This window comes from Elephantulus edwardii, unplaced genomic scaffold (genome assembly GCF_000299155.1).
Source record: "Elephantulus edwardii isolate Elephantulus edwardi_28Jun2011 unplaced genomic scaffold, EleEdw1.0 scaffold00021, whole genome shotgun sequence".
Classification (NCBI taxonomy): domain Eukaryota; kingdom Metazoa; phylum Chordata; class Mammalia; order Macroscelidea; family Macroscelididae; genus Elephantulus; species Elephantulus edwardii.
Genome location: NW_006399771.1, coordinates 26,019,755 through 26,039,563, shown reverse-complemented (window position 1 = coordinate 26,039,563; position 19,809 = coordinate 26,019,755). Strand labels below are relative to the sequence as shown.

Genomic DNA, 19,809 nt, shown 5'->3' with positions numbered 1-19,809 from the left:
GAGGACAGTGAGGAACAGAGAGGATAAGTGACATGTTCCAGGTCACAGGTCTAGAAAGTTACAGAATTGAGCTTTGAATTTAGGTTGCCTGGCTTCAAAGCCCATGTTATTAATCTCTGTTTTATGTGACATGCATTATAGCTTGTACTCATTTTAGATTATATATTCTACTGGGATTGTCTTCATCTGCTTTGAAATTTAATCTGTATCCTGCATATTCTTTAATGCCAACAGGGTCTCTAAGGATTATGTCTTCACTGTTTTAAGGTGTGTTTTCCCAGTAATCACATTAGTCTAATTTACATTAGGTACTGAAACTCCATTTAGTGCTGTTGAGTCCAAACCGACTCATAGCTGACCCACCAGTGGGTTGTCAGAGGCTGTAAATTAATGCAGAATGCCCATCCTGGGGTGCAGGAGATGGGCAGTGCAATTCCTTACCCACTAAGTCATCAGACCCCCTGCATTAGGTAGTAAATAAACATTTATGGGATAAATGAAAATTAGAAATGAAACCATAATATAAAGACACCTTTATGTTCAGACTGCAAACTCTTACATCATGGCCAGTCTTTGTTCCATAACAACATTAGTTAACTGCTTGTTACCACCTGGTAAGGACAGGAGTAATTTCATATGTTTGTGCCTAATCATTCCATCAAAGAAAAGCCCATGAAAGTTATGAAAATGCTAGAAGAAAGAGAAACAATATGATGATGGAAATTAAAGTTGAGATAATTCTTAAAGGGGTGAGAAAATGACAAACGATCGCTGTGCAAATGGGATTAGTCCTGTGGCATAGATAATATTTTGCAAGGAAAGGGGAACTCAGTAATGCATGGAAAGTGTTCTTCCTTTGTAATTGACAGTAATCAGTAAGTGTCGAGGAAACATAATTGCAGAAATGAAAAATAAATGAACACACAAAAGCAAAACATCTTTTGAGTATGTGACAGGAGGATCCAAAAAAAAAAAAACAACTGCATATTATGTCTTACTGCTAATTTAAGAGAATGCTAGGGGTTTGAGTCTAGGAAAGCTAAGCTTGTGAATGTGAGTGCTGCAATAGACATTTAGCGACTGTCTCAGTTATCCATTGCTGCTATAAGACAAATGCCACAAGTGAATGACTTCAACAGAAATCTATCTCTTGTATATTTTTGTTGTTGTTGTTGATTGCCATCGAGTTGAGCACGACTTATAGTGACCCTATGAACAATAGACCTGAACCTTGTTCTATAACTGTTGTCATTTCTCTAAGTTCATAGAGTTTCCAGAGGCATGTGGTTTAAGAAGTGGATGACATTTCTGCTTTCAAACTTATCTTAAACTGGGAGCTCCACCCAATGCTGTCCAACATGGGTAACCATTATGGCATGTGACACAACAGTGAAACAGGATTCAGCATCATAACAACTCTGTGTTAACTCTGTACAGCAAATTGACAGACCAGTGCTGTACCACTTAGAGGAATGTTCCTCCAGGATATAAATAATACTTGATATTACGGCTGTACCTTGGGCCCAATAAACTTTTAAATACATATCCCCTCCACAAGGTCCTGTTGACTCTAAACGAGAGTCTTAAATTTAAAAAAAAAAAAAGTAAAAAAAAAAAACCCAACACAAAAAAACCAAACATTATACAACTTATAATTTTGTTGTTGTTGTTATGCATCATCAAGTCACCTGTGAGCCATAGCAACCATGGCAGCTCTGAACCCTTCCCTGTCTCTTCCCAGTCTCACTTATTCTGACACACCAAACCCCATTGCCCAAGAGGCTAGACTTCTAGGTTCAGGGTGCAAGATCTAGGAGAAGGGAGAATTTCAGTCTGTTGTATATTGCATCCTTGCTAATTTCTTTAATTTTTTTTAATCCCTAGGGCCTAGAAAACAGTAAGGATTCAGGAAATTTAATTGACTGAATGGAAGGATGGATGCATGGCACTAAATGCACAGGGAATATTGGAAAGATCAGTTGCCACCATGAAAAAAAATATGGAATTTTTTTCCTTTCTAAGACCATATCTTGTGGCATTAGTGGCAATCTAGATCTTCTGAGCAGAAATGTTCATACCAGGGGCATGGAGGAACTGGTTGCTGAAGTGATACTTTTTTGATAGTTGAAGGGAATACTTCCTTCAATGACATTAAACCTTAGGATTGATAAGATTTGTGTTTTTTCCCCCTTCTCTTTCATTTTAAGACTGAAGGCTGGCCTGTTAGGATTTTGTGAGCAGGAATGTTGAATTGACTACAACTCATAGTGAACCTTACGAATATCATATTGGAAACTTACCCTATTCAATGCCATCCTTATGATCTCTGATATGCTTAGACCCATGGTTAGAGTCAGTAATTGACACTGACAATCTGTCATGCTGAAGGCCTTCCTCTCTTTTGTTAATGCTATATGTTTCCCAGCATGCTGTCTTTTTCCAAGTATTGGCCCCTCTTTATTTTAAATTTTTTTTATTATTAATTTCAATGAAAATTGACAGAGACTTTGAATTTTCATTCATTTTTGCACTTTTCTCCCCTTCCAACCCTCCTCCTTAGTACACTCCCCTCTTGGAAAAGTAAAAGAAAATTTTTTAAATTGTTTTACAATCCCTCCCCCCAGGGGCACTCCACTATTCAGCCTTCGTTCTGGACTCCCATCATGAAAAAAATATCTGATCACATGTCCCTTTTAAACAGTTTTATCCCTCATCTGTTTCAATGCAGTATACATTATTGAACCCTTCTTTCTAAGTCTCCCCCCAACCCCAATGTCAGTCCTGCTTTACAGCAGTGGCACTATGCAGTATTTGTCCTTTTGTGACTGAGATATATCACACAGCATAATGTCCTCCAGGGTCACCCATTTTGAATAATATTGCATGAGCTCCTTGTTTTTCAATGCAGCATAGTATTCCATTGTGTGAATATACCACAGCTTCTCTATCCATTCATTTGTTGTGGGGCATTTAGATTGTTTCCAACTCCTTGCTATTGTGAACAAAGCCGTGATAAACATGGGTGTGCATATATCTGCTTGGATGTCAGTTATGGTCTCTTTAGGGTATATTCCCAGTAGTGGAATTGCTGAGTCAAATGGTATCTCTATTTCTGACTTTTTGAGAAAGCGCCATACCATCTTCCACAGTGGTGCACCACCATTTTACACTTCCACCAACAGTGAATAAGGGTTCCCGTCTCTCCACAACCTTGCCAGCATTTGTTGCTTGCTGTTCTGTTGAATTTTGCTGTTCTTACTGGGGTGAGATGGTATCTCATAGTTGTTTTGGGCCCCTCTTAATATCATATGCCAAGTATGTCAGATGAAGTTTTACCATTTATGCTCAGGGGAGCACCCTGCTTGCACTTTCTTCAAGACATACTCTGTTATTTGTTTGGCAGTCCATGTTTTCTTTAGCTGCCTTCATCAGCACCACAATTAAAAAATCATTAGTTATTCCTGTCGTCTTTATTCATTGTCCATCTTACACATGCATGAGTAGCAATTATACATATCAAGACTTGGGTCAGGTCTATCTTAGTTTTTAAACTGATGTCCTGTTTTTTATCACCTTGGGGAGGTTCTTGCCAGCACACTTTTCCAATGCAACATACCTTTTGATTTATGGACTTCTACTGCCATGGATTTTGCTCGTAGTTTCAAGTAAAATGAAGCCACTAACAACTTGAATCTTTTCTCCATCCGTTGCGATGTTGCATGTTGTTCCAGTGATGAGGATTTTTGTTTTCTTGATGTTAAGATATAATTCACATTGAACACATGGTGTTTAATGTTCTTTAGTCACAGATATTTAGGTATAAAAATTGATGCAAAATCTAAATTGAAATAATATGATTGGGCAGGGCACGGTAAGGTAGAAATGGGGTTGTGAAGAAATATCTTTCAGAAGTAAGGACTCAAGAAAAGAGAAAGTAGGGCAAGTCCAAACATTCCAGGTCATGTATCTAAAAAGTACTGCCTCTATTTTTGTCATCTTGGCTGGTCAAAGGAATGCTGGTTTTTTAAAGAAGCAGAGAATAATTAACTGGACAATCACAGATTATTTTACAGTAGAACAAAGACAGAATGAGCCCTAATGTGAGAATGGATGCAATCTCATACCACACTGACAAATACAACGAGAACTCAGAATCCAAGTGTGATTGAGAAGAAAGCCTGGGTATAGTGCACCCGTCTTTATTATTACTTTTGACTACATATAGTATTTGGAAGGAGGAGTGACATCCACTTCCATAATAGCTTGCCTCCAGAAATCCTATGAACCTGGAGAGAGGATGAAAGGCTCCCAAGAGTCGAGGACTCTCCTTCATAGGGTCGCTATGAGTCACCTGCAACTCGACAGCACTTAACAATAACAACAACAACAACAAAGTACAGTGCAGAGACAGGACACTTCCCTGGCATACACCCTTCCCAATTTTGAAACATACAATGTTTCCTTGGGCTGTTCTGACAATTGCCTCTTGGTTCAAGTATAGGTTTCACATTAGCACGATGAAGGGTTGTGAGATTCCCATTCTACACAGAGTCAGCACAGTTTGTTATGGTCCACACAGTCAAATAACTTTGCATAGTCAATGAAACATGGATATCCATTCCTCTGGTATTCCCTGCTTACAGCTAAGATCCATCTAACAGCAGCTACAATATCCCTAGTACCACGACACTTTCTAAATTCAGCCGGGTCTGGCCGTTCTCTGCTGATGTGCTGTTCCAGTCATTTTTGGATAATCTTCAGTAGAATCTTGCTTGCATGTGAAATGAATGATATTTTTCTGTAGTTTCCAAACTCTGTTTGGTCACCCTTCTTTGGAATGGGCACAAATATAGATCTCTTCCAGTCAGTTGGCCAAGTGGCTGTTCTCCAGATTTCTTGGCACAACTTGGTGAGCATGTCGAAGTCAGCATCTGTTATCTGAAATACTTCAATTTGTATACCATTTCTTCATGGGACCTTATTTTTTGCTATTTCCTTCAAAGCAGCTTGAACTTCTTCCTTCATCACCATATGTTGATCTTGCTCATACGTTGTTTCATTAAATTCTTCTGTGTCTGCCAGTTCCTTTTGATGCAGTGACTCAGTATATTCTTTCCATCTTATTTTAATATTTCCTGGATAATTTAATATTCTCCCTAAAGCATCCTTGATTATAGCAACTCAAGGCTTGAATTTGTTCTTCAGTTCCTTGAGATTAAGAAATGCTGAGTGAGTTCAGCTCTTTTGATTATCAGTCTCCACTCCTTGCACATTTCATTTTAATAATTTACTTTATCATCCCAAGCTACCATTTGAAATCTCCTTTTCAGCTCTTTAATGTCTTGATTTCTTCCTTGTGCTTTGGCTTCTCTGTACCCCAGTGCAATATTCAGAGTTTCTTCTGACATCCATTTTGGTCTTTTCTTCCTCCTCTGTCTTTGTAATGAATGTTTGCACTCTTCCTGGGTGATACCCTTGGTATCTTCCTACAACTCATCTGGTCTTCACTCATTAGTGTTCAAGGCCTCAAACCTGTTCCTGAGATGGTTCTGAAATTCCGGTGGCATAGACTCAAAGTCATATTTTGGTTCCCTTGGATTCAGTTTAATTTTCCTCAGCTTCAGCTTGAACTTGCATATGAGTAGTTGGTGGTCTGTTCCACAATCAGCTCCTGGCCTAGATTTCACAGCTAATATTAAGCTTCTCTACTGGTTCTTTCCATACATGTAATCGATCTGATTCCTATACATACCATCAGGTGAAATCCATGTATATAACCTGTATTTATATCTCTTAAAAAACGTATTTGCCTGTATTCAGAACAGATTATCCAGGAGGCTAGGCTCTATGAGGAGGAATGTGGGACAGTATCGGTGGAAGATCTGTCAACAATCTGTGTTATGCAGATGACACAACCCTGCCTGCTTAAACTGAGGAGGACCTGAAGCACTTGCTGCAGAGGGTCAAGGACTGCAGCCTTCAATATAGATTGAGGCTCAATGTTAGAAGACAAAGATTCTCACCACTGGTCCAACTGGCAGCATCAGGATGGATGGTAAAGAGGTTGAGATTGTTTACAGCTTTAGTTTGCTTGACTTCACAGTCAACATTCTTGGCACCAGTAGCCTGGAAATTAAAAGACGTATTGCGATGGGAAAGTCTGCTGTTAGGTACATTTTCAAAGTTCTGAAGAGCAATGGTGTCTCTCTGGAGACGAAGGTGTTTTTGATACAGGCCATGGTCTTTGTAATCACTTGTTATGCTTCAGAGAACTGGACAGTTAGTTACTAGGGAGGATAGAAGGAAAATTGAAGCCTTTGAGCTGTGGTGCTGGAAAAGAGTATTGAGGGTACCATGGACTGCTAGAAAAACAAACAGATTCATCCTGGAGAGTGTTAAACCAGGCAGCTTCTTGGAAGCAAGGATTCTGAGGCTTCGTCTAACTACTTTGGACATGTTGTAAGGAGGGACCGGTCCTTGGAGAGGTGCTTGGTAGGTGGATGGATAGTGCTGGACAAGAAGGCCCTCTATGAGGTGGATTGATTCAGTGACTGGGGTAATTAGGATGGGTGTATCGGAGACAGTGATATTGGCACAGGACAGAGTAGAGTTTAGGGCTTTTGTACATAGGGTCACTATGAGTTGCAAGCGACTCGATGGCACATAACAACAACAACATATAGTATATTAGAGTGTCTTTCTATATTACAAAGTTATGTAGTAGGAGATTAAATTTTAGCAGTTACACTACAAGTAATACTGAAGACTGAATTCTGATGTGAATATACTATTAGGCAAACTCTGTCTTTGATGTTTGGGGCCTTTCTGTATAGCTCCCAGATTCCTTCTCACATACTGTTCTCAGTGTAGTGGGGCTTCTCTCATAGATGCTGGCTTTCACCAGAGTACAAAAGTGAAAACTGGAAGGCTTTGCTAATCTTTAGTCTAGATTAAAGCATGTGAGTGTCTACCCCAGAAGGCATAGTTAATTGAGGGACTATCAAATAGCAATTACTACACGGTTCTTAGATATTCTCATCAGTATCTCGAAGACAGCTTGTGGGCATGTATGCGGTGATGGACATTTTGAGTGAGTGAGAACACTGAAAGAAACAAGTAGCAGAGTGGGAATATGTGTGCATATATATGGAAACCCAGAGACTGTGGCTTTTCAAAAGTTAGAGAATGATAAACATCTGAGACAACAGCAACAAGGACTAATCTGAGACACGGAGAAAAGCAGTGTATATTCTCTTATCACAGACACAATTATGTAATATACTAATCTTTATTGAGGAAAAAAAAATAAAACAGTTACTAAGTATCCATGACAACCTTTGATCTAATTTAGTCAGGGCTGTTTCAATATCGTGCTAAGTATAGAAGGAAAATTATAGTGGGTTGAGGTTGAGTAGTCAGGGGAAAAGTATGGAAAATAAAAAGTTTTGTTTAAGTCCATGGGAAAAAGATGGGCACTCTACTCCCATGCAATTAACTGCCTCTGCAAACCCAGTGGGAAGGCGAGTGGTTCTGACTCGATGTTATAACAACCACAATAATAACAGCGATCATATCTACCAGTTGTAGAAAGGGTGTTTCTTTGGAGAAATAGAAGCAGTAATATATGTATGTAATATTTAAAAGAATTGTTTACATAATTGTTGTTATGTGCTTGCTTTTAAGTCAAGTACAACACTTAACAACCCTATGAACAAAGGATCTGAAGCATGTTTTATCATGAACCATCTTTATCATTTATAATGTACTTGGATCCATTGTTGCAAACACTGTGTCAGTCCATCTCCTTGAGAGTCTTCCTTTCTTTCGCTGATCTTTCCAAGCTTGATGTACCTTTCCAGAGAATAATCCCTCTTGGCAACATGTGCAAAGTATGTGAGGTGAAGCTTCACCATCTTTGCCTTGAAGGAGCACTTTGGTTGTACCTTTTCCAACATGTATCTGTTTGTTCTTTTGGCAGTCCATAAGATAGTTACTTCTCTTAGCTAACAACAAAACTCAAAGGCATCAGTTCTTCTCTCATCTTTATTCATTGTTCAGCTTTCAGTTGCATAGCAACCATGGCACATTAAATGTCTCTGGTTTTGCTACCCAATAACAGTCACATATGAAAGATTAACTTTCTCCTTACAATAGCTATATTCATAAAAGTATGTAATCAGTAACCCCACTCCTCATGCTTTAATCTCTATCATTTTAGATAACAAGTCTCTCATTTGCTTTTCCCTATCACACCAGTACTCTGAGGAAACAAGCGTGGTCCTTTCTCTGAAGAATCTTCTGTTCTAGTTAAAACTTTCATCTGCATCCAGAAGCAAAGTCCAGTCAATAGCATATCATCACGATGCAGCCATTAACACTAGATCACAGCATGGGACATCTTCTCGGGTTTTAGTCAGCTCACCTCAAGCCATCCAAGGCTAGGTCAGCTGCAAACTCAGGAGTCCACACTCTTAGTTTGTTCCAGAATGACTCAGTCTTAGCCTCTGCATGGGGCCAAGTCAACAAGATAGGAGTACAAATGATTCCCTGCTTCTCAAAGACAAAAATCCTTTTGTGCTTATCCATGTGCATGCTAGGTTAACAATGCTGATGGAGAATATCCAAACTCAGCCTGTCTCTTCATTGCTGCGTGCCTCCTAATTCCACTCCAGGGGATCCAAGTGGTCACCAGGGGTGAGCATATGTGTCAGCTCCCTTTAACTTCAAGTCTTTGAAAAGACGTTCTGATGCTCTTGCCTTAGAAATTAAACTATTTGTTCTCGCTTTAAAAGGTCAACATCTCTCTCTTTTTTTCATTCTTTCTTTCTTCTACATGTACACACAAGTCTAAATCTTCTCAGAGTACTGGGAAGGGCTTAAGCCTCCCCCAGCCTTTGCCCCACACATATGCTCTAACTTACTGTTTTCAACCCAGATGTGAAGAGGAGTATGGCATCAGAATTGGAAGGAAGCTCATCAATAACCTGTGCTATGCAGATAACCCAACCTTGCTTACTGAAAGTGAGGAGGAATTGAAGTCCTTGTTGCAGAAGATCAAGGAATGCAGCCTTTGATATGAGTTGCATCTCAACGTCAAGAAAACAAAGATTCTTACTAGTGGCAGCGTCATGATGGACAGAGAGATTAAAACTGTCAAAAGCTTCATCTTCCTTGGATCCAAAATTAACACTCTTGGTAGCAGCAGTTAGAAAATAAGGAGACACATTGCAATGGGAAAATCTGTGGTTAAGGACTTCTCCAAAGTATTGAGGAGAATAACTCTTGGCACCAACAGTCAGGAAATCAAAAGACAAATTGCATTATATAAATCTGCTATCAGGGACCTCTCCCAAGTACTGAAAAGCAGCGAGGTCAGTCTAGAGATTAAGGTGCACCTGATCCAGTCCATGGTCTTTGCAAGTATTTGCTGTACACCAGAGAGCTAGATAATGACTAACGATGACAGAAGAAGAATTAATACTTTTGAGTTGTTTTGCTGGTTAAATCTCTTGTCACTAATGCTTAATGTCAATGTGCCATTGACCTTTCTGTGTTCCATTTCACTTTTGAAACTTCCAATTTTCCTGGATTCACACTTCATACTTTCTTTGCTCCAATTATAAATGGTTGTTTGCAATTTCTTCTCTTCATCCGAGTGTCTTCTTAACAGGAGAGGCTCATCTTCAGTACTGTATCTTACAATATTCTTCTGTAATGAACAGGGTTTTTGAAGGTGTGTTGTTTCAGACGTGAATGGCCAATCCTACTTCTGAGTGCTTTAGTCTTAGCAGATCTTCTGAAACCTGTCTCCATGAATGGCACCGCTGGTATTTGCAATATTGGTAACATATTTACCAGAATCATTAGCAATATGCATATCATCACAGAATAACAAATTAACATAAAAGTGCCATGATCTTAAGAGCAAACTCTAAAACGAGCATGTATGATGTGGTAAATAGAAAACGAACTGTCCAGCCTGCATCTTCTATCTCCCAGCCCAGTTGAAGATTGGAAGAAGTAGAGTCTAGTAGAGACAGAACATACAACTGTACCACTAATGACCTTTGACCATTTCTAACCAATCCATGTGTTTCAAACTATGGCAATTAAATATTTGAAATTAAGCTACTGTGTTCTTTAAATTTCTAATTAAACTATATTCTAAACTTCTGCATTTCCTTCATTACATTTTCAAAGCATATTAACAAGTTTTGAGTGCACATTTTAATGGATGCAACTAGCCTTATGACAAATTCAATTTGCAAAAATGAATATAATTTTATTCATTGTAAAGATATCTTTTATGTAGAACAAAAGAATATTTTAGTTTCTAGTGTAGAGTTTTTTAAACAGATTTATCGAGGCATATTAACATAAACTGTACATATTTGAAGCGTATAACTTGTTAACTGTTAACATATGTCTGTATATATAGCATATTGACATCCACTTCCTAAACAACATGCTTCTGGAAACTCTATGAACTTTGAAAAATGATAATAGTTATAGAAAGGCTTCATGCCTTTTGTTCAGAGTCTCAGTGAGTCATGCTTGATTGAATTGCAATCAACAACAACAACAACAATGTATAAATGCATTTCATAATTAAGTCAGTGAACATATATCTGACACTCAGAAGTTTCCTGTTGTTTATAAAGTCCTTCTCCCTTTGATCTCTGTCACCGTAGATTAGTTTACATTTTCTAGACTTTTATATAAACCAAATAATACAATATATTTCTTATAACAGTCTTAAGATTCATCTTTGTTGCTGCATACATTTATAATTGAGTTCTGTTTATTGCTGAGTAGTTTATTATTGTATAGTCCATTTACCCTTTATCCACTTACCTGCTAAATAATACAATATAGTTTCCAGTTTGGGGATGTTAATAGATAAAGCTCCTATGCACATTCATGAACAGGTTTTGGTCTGGGTATATGCAGGTGTGAAACTGCCATGTGAGATTTCTTTCGATGTCAAGATAGATGCACAGCACAGCTCAAGTACCTTTGCATTGCTTGAAAAGTCAGAGTTTCTCTGGTGCTTTGTTAAATGGCTATTAGATATGTCATGGAATAGCCTAAGTTCTAATTTTTTGTTCTTTATTGTTCCCCCCTGTACTGTCTGTAGACATAGTCCCTATATGTCCATTAGAAAGCGTCTCTAAGCCCAGGAAGCTATCCCCTAGTCCTGCTCCCTCTGTATCACTCTGATCCTCAATCACTCCATCTGAATGCTAGTTGTATTTGCTGAAGGATTCTTATCTGCTTGATATATAGCTTCATTATCCAGGGCTGAATTCTGTGCCTTCATATCTCTGGATACCAGTGTGTCACTAGCTGCCTGTTTGGTACCATTACCTGATTTCTTTGCCACCACCTTTCATCTTGAGCCCCTTACCATACTTGCTTGTGCTACTGGTCAGGGATTTACTCTCTGTGTCCATCTTCTAAGCATAATTCTTTTTATTTTAAATTCTACACTTGCTGTCTACAATCATCTCATTGAGCCATTTGAGTCAATCCAAATTCCAGTATGCAATCTTGATCTGTTTACTTAGGCTTGAGAAACTGGTTTCTCCTGTGTTCTTGGAGGACTGTAACATACAAAATTACCTCTACTTTGTAGTAGACTGGGTACAAAATGTGAGCTACTTAGTCCCGGAAGTTACTAAAAGCAAATAATGTTGCCATCTGCTGAATGCAGACAGAGTTGAGACATTGTTATGTAGTATATCCCTATTTGGAAAATTCAAAATTAAAAATCTTAAGTAGAAGAACGTTTATTTGGTATGCACCATTGATTTTTTCATGAATTACCTAGTTTAAGTCCATAATACAATATTATAAAATATATAAAAAATTTTTATTTATATACTTAGCCTCGTGGTTGCAGTGAAACTGAACACTGTGACAGTGATGTGCCAAATGTGATAATGGTCACCCATGGTGGACAGTGTTTGGTGGAGCTCCCTGATTTAAAAAAAACCTTGGAAGCAGGAGTGGCATCCACTTCCTAAATATCTTACCTCTGGAAACCCTATGAACTTGGAGAAACAAAGAAAGTTATACAAGTACTCAGGTCTTTCATTTATAGGGTCGCTATGAATTGCCTATGACTCGATGACATTTAACAACAACAAAAACAACAACATATACTTAGCCACTATACCTGCTTCCTGTTTGTCAAAATTAATTTCTGCCTCAGGGCTCAAACACTTGCCTTTTACTCATCCTAGAGCACCATTCTACAGATCTCCAAATAGGAGACTTTTAGCTTGCTGCAGAGCATCAAGGACTACAGCCTTCAGTATGCATTGAGGCTCAATAACAAGAAGACAGAGATTCTCACCAGTGGGCCAATTGGCAGCATCAGGATGGATGGTGAAGAGATTGAGATTGTTGACAGCTTTAGTTTACTTGGCTCCACAGTCAACACTCTTGGCACCAGTAGCCAAGAAATTAAAAGAGGCATCACGATGGGAAAGTCTGCTGTTAGGGACCTCTTCAGAGTACTGAAGAGCAATGGTGTCATTCTGGAGAGTAAGGTGTGCCTGATACAGGCCATGGTCTTTATCATTACTTGCTATACAACAGAGAGCTGGACAATGACTAATGATGATAGGAGAATTGATGCCTTTGAGCTGTGGTGCTGGAGAATAGAACTGAATATACCATGAACTGCTAAGAAAACAAACAGGTTCAGCCTCGAGAGGGTGAAACCAGGCTGCTCCTTAGAGGCAAGGATTCTGAAGCTTCGTCTGACATACTTTGGGCATGTTGTGAGGAGGGACCAGTCCTTGGAGAGGGACAGCACAGGAGAGGAAAACCCTCTATGAGGTGGATTGATTCAGTGACTGGGGTAATGGGGGTGGGTGTGTTGGAGACAGTGAAATGGCACAGGACAGAGAAGAGTCTAGGGATATTGTACATAGAGTTGCTATGAGTTGCAGGGGATTAGATGGACTTAACAACAACCTATGATTAAAACTTAAAGTGAGATGTGATTTCCTTAGAAAGATCACATTATAGGTTTTTACCACATTATAGCCATCCCACCAGACAATCCTTGTCTTCTTGTTGTTATGTGCTCTTGTGTTGCCTGTAACTCATAGCAATCCTATGTTCAATAGTTCTGAATCCAGTCCTATCCTGAGCCAACCTCATCGGCTCCAACAGACCTATCCCCTTTCTCCATTGATTGAGTCAATCCATCTCATCCAGGGTCTTCCTATCCTGTGCTGTTCCTCCACCCTTCCAAAATTGATGTCCTTCTATAAGTGCTGTTTCCTCCTGGGCACATACTCAAAGTATGTGAGACCCTTGCATCCAGGGAGCACCTTGGTTTCACCTTCTCCAGGACAGACTTGTTTGTCCTCCTTGTTCATGGGATGTTCAACACTCTTCTCTAACACCACAGCTCAATTCTTCTTCTTTTGTCCTTTATTATTGTCCAGCTCTCTGATGTATAGCAAGTAATTGCAAAGACCATGGCCTGGGTTAGACACACATTAGTCTCTAGACTGACAGCGTTGCTTTTCAGTACTCTAGAAAGGTCCTGACAGGAGACTTTACCAATGCAATTAGTCTTTTGATTTTCTGACAGCTGGTGCCAAGTGTTAATTAATTGTGGAACCAAGCAAGCTGAAGTTGTTCACAATATCTCTTCTCCATCTATTGTGAAGGTACAAATAGGTCCAGTGGTGAGAATCTTGGTTTTCTTGATGTTGAGCTTCAATCTGTATTGAAGACTGCAGTCCTCCACCTTCTACAGCAAATTCCTCATGTCCCCCTCAGTTTTAGCAAGCCGAGTTATGTCACCTGTATACTATCAGTTGTTGATGAGTCTTTCTCCAATCCTGAATAATTTTGGAGACAGAAAGTATCATTGTCTTACTGTGTTATAATTTTCTTTGTAGCAGTTTTACTTCCTAAATTTCTTTTCTACAACCTGAAAGTTTGTTGTAATTAGGTAACTTGTTTGTTATATGATGCTGAAACTATGCTCCTGGTATTTCAGATACTGGCAGAATAGCCCAGGATGGCGGGTTAAAATGGAGCTGCCAGTCTAAGACAAACTGGCAATGTACGTCACAAAATAATATTGCTTGATGTAGTGTTAGATGAGAAGCTCCTTAGGTTGAACGTTACTCAGTGGTTCGTGATCACAGTGGACCTGAACATAGTAGTTATAAAGGTGACATTGAGTCTGGCACTGTATTGTTCTATTGTACTAGCAGCTATCATGAACTGCAACTGAAGTAACAATTAACAAGATCAGATATTTTTTCCATGTATTTTTCAAATCGTGGATATTGATTTGTATAGTGCTAGAATCCAGTTGTTGTTGTTCTTGTTGTTATGTGCTGTCAAGTCACGTGCGACCCATCACGACCCTATGTACAGCAGCCCTGAACCCTGCCCTGTCCTGAGCCAGTCTCGCTGATGCCAACACACCAACCCTGGTGCCCCAGTTACAGTATCAGTACATCTCATTCGGGATCTTCCTCTCCTTTGCTGTCCCTCCCCCCTTCCAAGCACGATGTCCTTCTCCAAGGACTGGTCTCTCCTGGCCACGTGCCCAGAGTCTGTGAGACAGAGCTTCAAATACCTAGTCTCCAAGGAGAAACTTGGTTTCACCTTCTCCAAGACAGACCAGTTTGTTTTCTTGGAAGTCTATGGTTTGTTCAGTACTCCAATACAATTTTAAGGCATCGATTCTTCTTCTGTCATCCTTAGTCATTGTTCAGCTCTCTGAAGCATAACAAGTAATTGCAAAGACCATGGCCTGAATAAGGTGCACCTTAGTTTCTAGACTGTCATTGTTGCTTTTCAGCACTCTGGAGAGGTCCCTGACAAAGATTTACTCAGTGCAATTTGTCTTTCGATTTCCTGATTGCTGGTGTTAAGAGTGTTGATTCTGGAACCTCAGTCTCTTCTCCTATCATGGTGCTTCCAATTGGCCCAGTCGTGAAAATCTTTGCCTTGTTGATGTTAAGCTTTAATCCATACTGAAAACTACAGTCCTTGACCTTCTGCAGCAAGTGTTTCAGGTCTTCGTTAGTTTGAACAAGCAAGGTTGTGCCATCTGCATAACATAGGTTGTTAATGAATCCATCACCAATCCTGATGGCACATTCCTCCTCTTAAAGCCCTGCTTCCTAAAAAAAAAACAAAACAAAACACCTGCTTCCTGAATGATCTATACTTCATATAGATGAAAAGACATGGAGACAGGATCCATCTGTGATGTACTCCTCTCCTGATTTTGAATCATGCAGTGTTTCCCTGCTCTGTATTTCAATTGCTGCATAATCTTCCTGAATGTGACTATTTCCCAGTACCTTTGCCCATTATCCTGTTCAAAGGCATTCATTTTAATGTTTATGAAGAATACTGCAGTGAACTTTCTTATAGAAATTTTTCTTGTTCTAGGGAGTTAAACTAGAGTTTATCTCATGAAATGGGGCTTTGGAGGCAATGGCTAAGAACACCATGGCATTGTCTCTAAAAGCTCATGCACTGAGCCAGCCTGTCTGTGTTCATCCTCACCTCTGTCACTCTAGTTTTCCCAGGAAGAAATGGGCACAGCTCTTTCCAGTCTCTTGTTATGAATATGAGCAGCCCACCACACCACTGGCATCAAGCTGTCAGCTTGGCTTTGGTTTCCTTGGCTCTGCTGGAGCCTGTTGGAGCCAGTTTTTAGCTACCACTGCCTGATCCTGTAGCCAGACCCAGCAAGCCTGTGGCTTCACATGCTATCATGGCTTTGCATTTCTGTACCATTTCCGGTCCACAGAGAGGTTTATTTTTGAGCCTGATGGTGTTTTTTTGGATTTGTTTTTAACTTTTCTCTTATGATGTTTTATTTATCATCTCTGTGTATTTGGAGCTGTGAGACTACATCAAAGTATGACCTTGTATAATCTTAACCAAAAATTATTAATACCTCTATGACACATTCCCTTCTCCAAGGACATGATGTGACCAAGGGGTCGGCGAAGGAGAGAAAGACCTTTGACCAGGTGGATTGACACAGTGAGCCGCAGTGGGCTCTAGTGGGTCAGAAGTGTGAAAATGGCACAGGATTGGTCGGACAGGATTCTGAACTGTTGTTCATAGGGTTGCTTTGAGTTGGACTCAACTTGATGGCACCCAACAAAAACAAATAACCTTTTAAAGTAAGCAGAAATCCTATCATCATCTCATCACAAATTTGTGGGCTATAGAGAATTTTAGAGATAATTAAGGTCAATCAATAGTTGAGGTCAGTCTCATCTTGAGAAATTGATTTTTTTATAATGTCCCATATATAAATTTGAATGTAGCATCAGAACCAAAGTTTGTCATTAACTAAATTGTGGTTTTGCCCAAATATCCCCTGTAAAGTTTTTTTCTCTACCAATTTTATTTATATGTAATATTTGTTTTGTCATAGAACCCAAGCAATAAATTAGAATTTGAGCAAATTGAAAAAAGTGATTACATTTGAGAACTGCTATGGAATGTTTACTTTTAAAATAGTGAAGTGAAAGTAAAGGTAGAAAGCAGTGCTCTCTGCACTGAGCTGAAATTATTTTTTGTTAAATAATAAAGGCCCACTGCCTTTGACTCTGTAGATTTCTGTTTTATTTTGGCTCCCTTGCCTTTCTGAAGCTAACTAGAGTGGGCTCACCAGTAACAGTGCCAGTACTTTCAGCCACCTATAGTACTGACCCTGAAAATGCAGTGCTGTATGACTCTGAACTCTGATGAGATGCATATAACAAGCATTTAAGGTGAGAGCCTATACTTCTATCATTGAGGAAATGGTGGGAAGTTTAATTTAGGGTGTGACTGTTAACGAGATATAGCAACTAGTCTTCCTAATTAGGATTTCTGGATTTATTACAGGATATGTGTTTAGAACCTGGCCTCCTTATTAAAGTCTTTGGAACTGTTTTATTCTGTTTCTAGATCTTTTAGCTGTGCCTAAGCATCCGTATGCTGCTATGGAGAACTGGGGACTCAGTATTTTTGTGGAACAAAGAATACTACTGGATCCCAGTGTTTCATCTATTTCTTATTTACTGGATGTCACCATGGTCATTGTTCATGAGATATGTCACCAGGTATGAGAAAAGGATCAGGTGTAAGTATAATGTGCAAACAACTGAGAATGCAGAATGATTTCTGATACTCAGATTAGAAGCTAACATATTATTCTTTCAATTAAGTTTTAATTGTATACAAAACACTGTGTATCTCTTTATAATAGATATGTAATTTCCCCCTAGATGACAAAACTCAAATATAAGCATACTGATGAGATGAAATATGTAACTTATTCAGTTGAGTTAAGGAGTGAGGTGGCTCTGCCACTCTGAAGGCTCTTTGGGGACCTTGTCCAGTAGCTATTCCTTGTCAGCCTTGCTTTGTTCCCTGTGATTATTGGTGTGTACATATGGTAAGTGCAGTGATAGTGTTGATTTATTGCATTGCTGAAAGATGCAGCTGAGTTTTGTGTACGTGTCAAAATTTGCTTTTGCTGAAATCAATTTGCTATTCCCTTTTTCCCCATCACACAGACACTTAGGAAGTCTTCCACTAACTCAGCTATAGGTTCTTTGTTCTCAAATGATTGATATTTTCTGTCTTGGCATGTTTAGAAATTCATATGTAAATTAGTCATTTTTGTAGTGAAGCTAAGATAAAATTAATTTCATTTTGATTTTATGCACTTTCTTACAATGAGTGGAAGGCATTACAGAGATTTTGTAGGGCTTATTTGAATCTTGATTTTATTGAAGAGAACACAAAAAGCTGAAACAGATGTTCATTCTAGTAAAAAAGTAATGCCCTGATTACCAATTTACCAATACATATATATAAAGATATAAAATATCTTTAACAGAAAACACCAGAAATTTTATTTGACTGCAATATGATTTCCATTTGCTATAAACCTGGAACCTTTTCTTTTAAAAAACACACACACACACACACACAAAACTAGAATATTAGCAGTTAATATTGCCTATATTTAAAGAAAATAGACCAATACACCAAAACCAGTAAAAATAAATACATATACTTAGATCCCAGTTAAAAATAATGAAAAGGTTGAAGCACTAATTAAAAAAAAACGAGTGATGTAAGGAATGCTGTCAATGAATGGTGAAGGTGGAGTGCACTTATAAATGAACACCGATGGGTAGAGCAGTCTAGGCCTTGTATCATCTACCTGATTATCAACCATACACAGTGAATCTCTGATAGAACAGTTAATACCCATCACCTTAGCAGGGCTTGTGTCCCTGCTTACCTCTGAGACTTCATGTGGAGTCACTGCGAAGGTGATCTCTTTCTGTGCCAAGGAAACTGATATTTACTGTAAAACCCAATTTTCTGCAGGGGAAAAAAGCCGTTTCTATTGTATTCTTCTAATAAATGACAAGTTAGAACCAAAATTCTGTGGAAATAAGTTCACACTAATAATGTTATAATTTCTTGTTGAAGTAGATTTCATTTCCTACATGTTCTCCATTACTTCCCTGTTATAGCTTAGCTGTGCTATGCTCTTTACTGTGAAGAAACAAACCAGAAACTAGGAGAAAAATCTATAATAATTTCCAGTGTTATTGCTAAGTTATTTTCTGCAGTTCTCTCTCTCCTAAATAAGTATTGCCTTAATTCTTTAGATAGACTTAATTTAAAGGTGAAATATGGCAGGGACTATTCCTTGGAGAGGGACATGATGCTTAAAACAAAGGAGGATCAGCGAAAGAGAGGAAGATTCTCAACCAGGTAGATTGACATGGTGACTGCTGCTGTGGGCTCTACTGCATAGGTAAATGCAAAGATGACACAGGATAGGGCAGGGTTCAGTTCTTTTGTTCATAGGGTCGCTATGAGTCATGCTCGAGTTGATGGCACTTAAGAACAACAATAAGGATTTTGGATAAAAAAATAAAGAGAAATGACGTCCACTTCCTAATGCCTCTGGAAACCCTATGAACTTTGATTAATGTCGATAGTCATATAGGGCCTTCAAGCCTTTTGTTCATAGAGTCACCATGAGTCGTGCTCAACTCAAAGGCACGCAAAAACAACACCAACTATATCTTATGGTCATTAGTTACAGATATTTTGGGGTCAAGTGATAAGCTATTTTAGATACTGAAAAACCTTGTCAACAAATGTGTTATTGTCGTCCTTAAAGCTGTTGTGGACCTGGCTTTTGTCTGCCTCTGTGAACTGCTTCACCCTTTGGTTATTCTGGCCTGCTCCACCACTCTCACATTAGCCTTTCCATCTCTTAAACAGTCTGTTTAAACCTGAAGGCTTGCATACTTTCAGCTGCATCTTCCTGGAACCCTCTTGTCCAAGGCTTTCTGAGGGTTGTCTCCTTCTCATCATTAAAAAGTCTGATATGTCACATATGTAAAGAACATTTGTTTAGGTTTACAATCTAATGTGACCCTCACATTAACCATACTCTAGCATACTTTAGTATGGTCTGAAATGAAAATACTCATTTGTTTTAAATTTGTTTTTGTCTAATTCACTTGCCTTATCTCCAATAATAAGTTAGCTGTGTGAAAAGGATCATTATCTGAGTTTCTAACCATTGTTGTCAAGTTGGAACCAACCCGTAGATGATCTTCCATTGGGTCTCCAAGAAATTGTATGGGAGGAGATTGATTCTAATTTCTACAGCAGTTGTTGTTGTTGTTGTTGTTATGTGCCGTCGAGTCGTTTCCGACTCATAGCGACCCTATTCATAACAGCCCTAAACCCTGCTCTATCCTGCGCCAACCGCAC

The 19,809-nt window shown here is 38.9% G+C and overlaps 1 protein-coding gene across 1 annotated transcript in view; it reads left to right on the top strand.

Moving 5' to 3' along the window:
- Window positions 1-19,809, top strand: part of TRHDE (thyrotropin-releasing hormone degrading enzyme) — a 789,161-nt gene that overhangs the window by 386,088 nt on the left and 383,264 nt on the right. Inside the window, 1 exon segment of the mRNA XM_006882565.1 lies at window positions 16,963-17,117. Within this exon segment, the coding sequence (XP_006882627.1) occupies window positions 16,963-17,117 (155 nt within the window).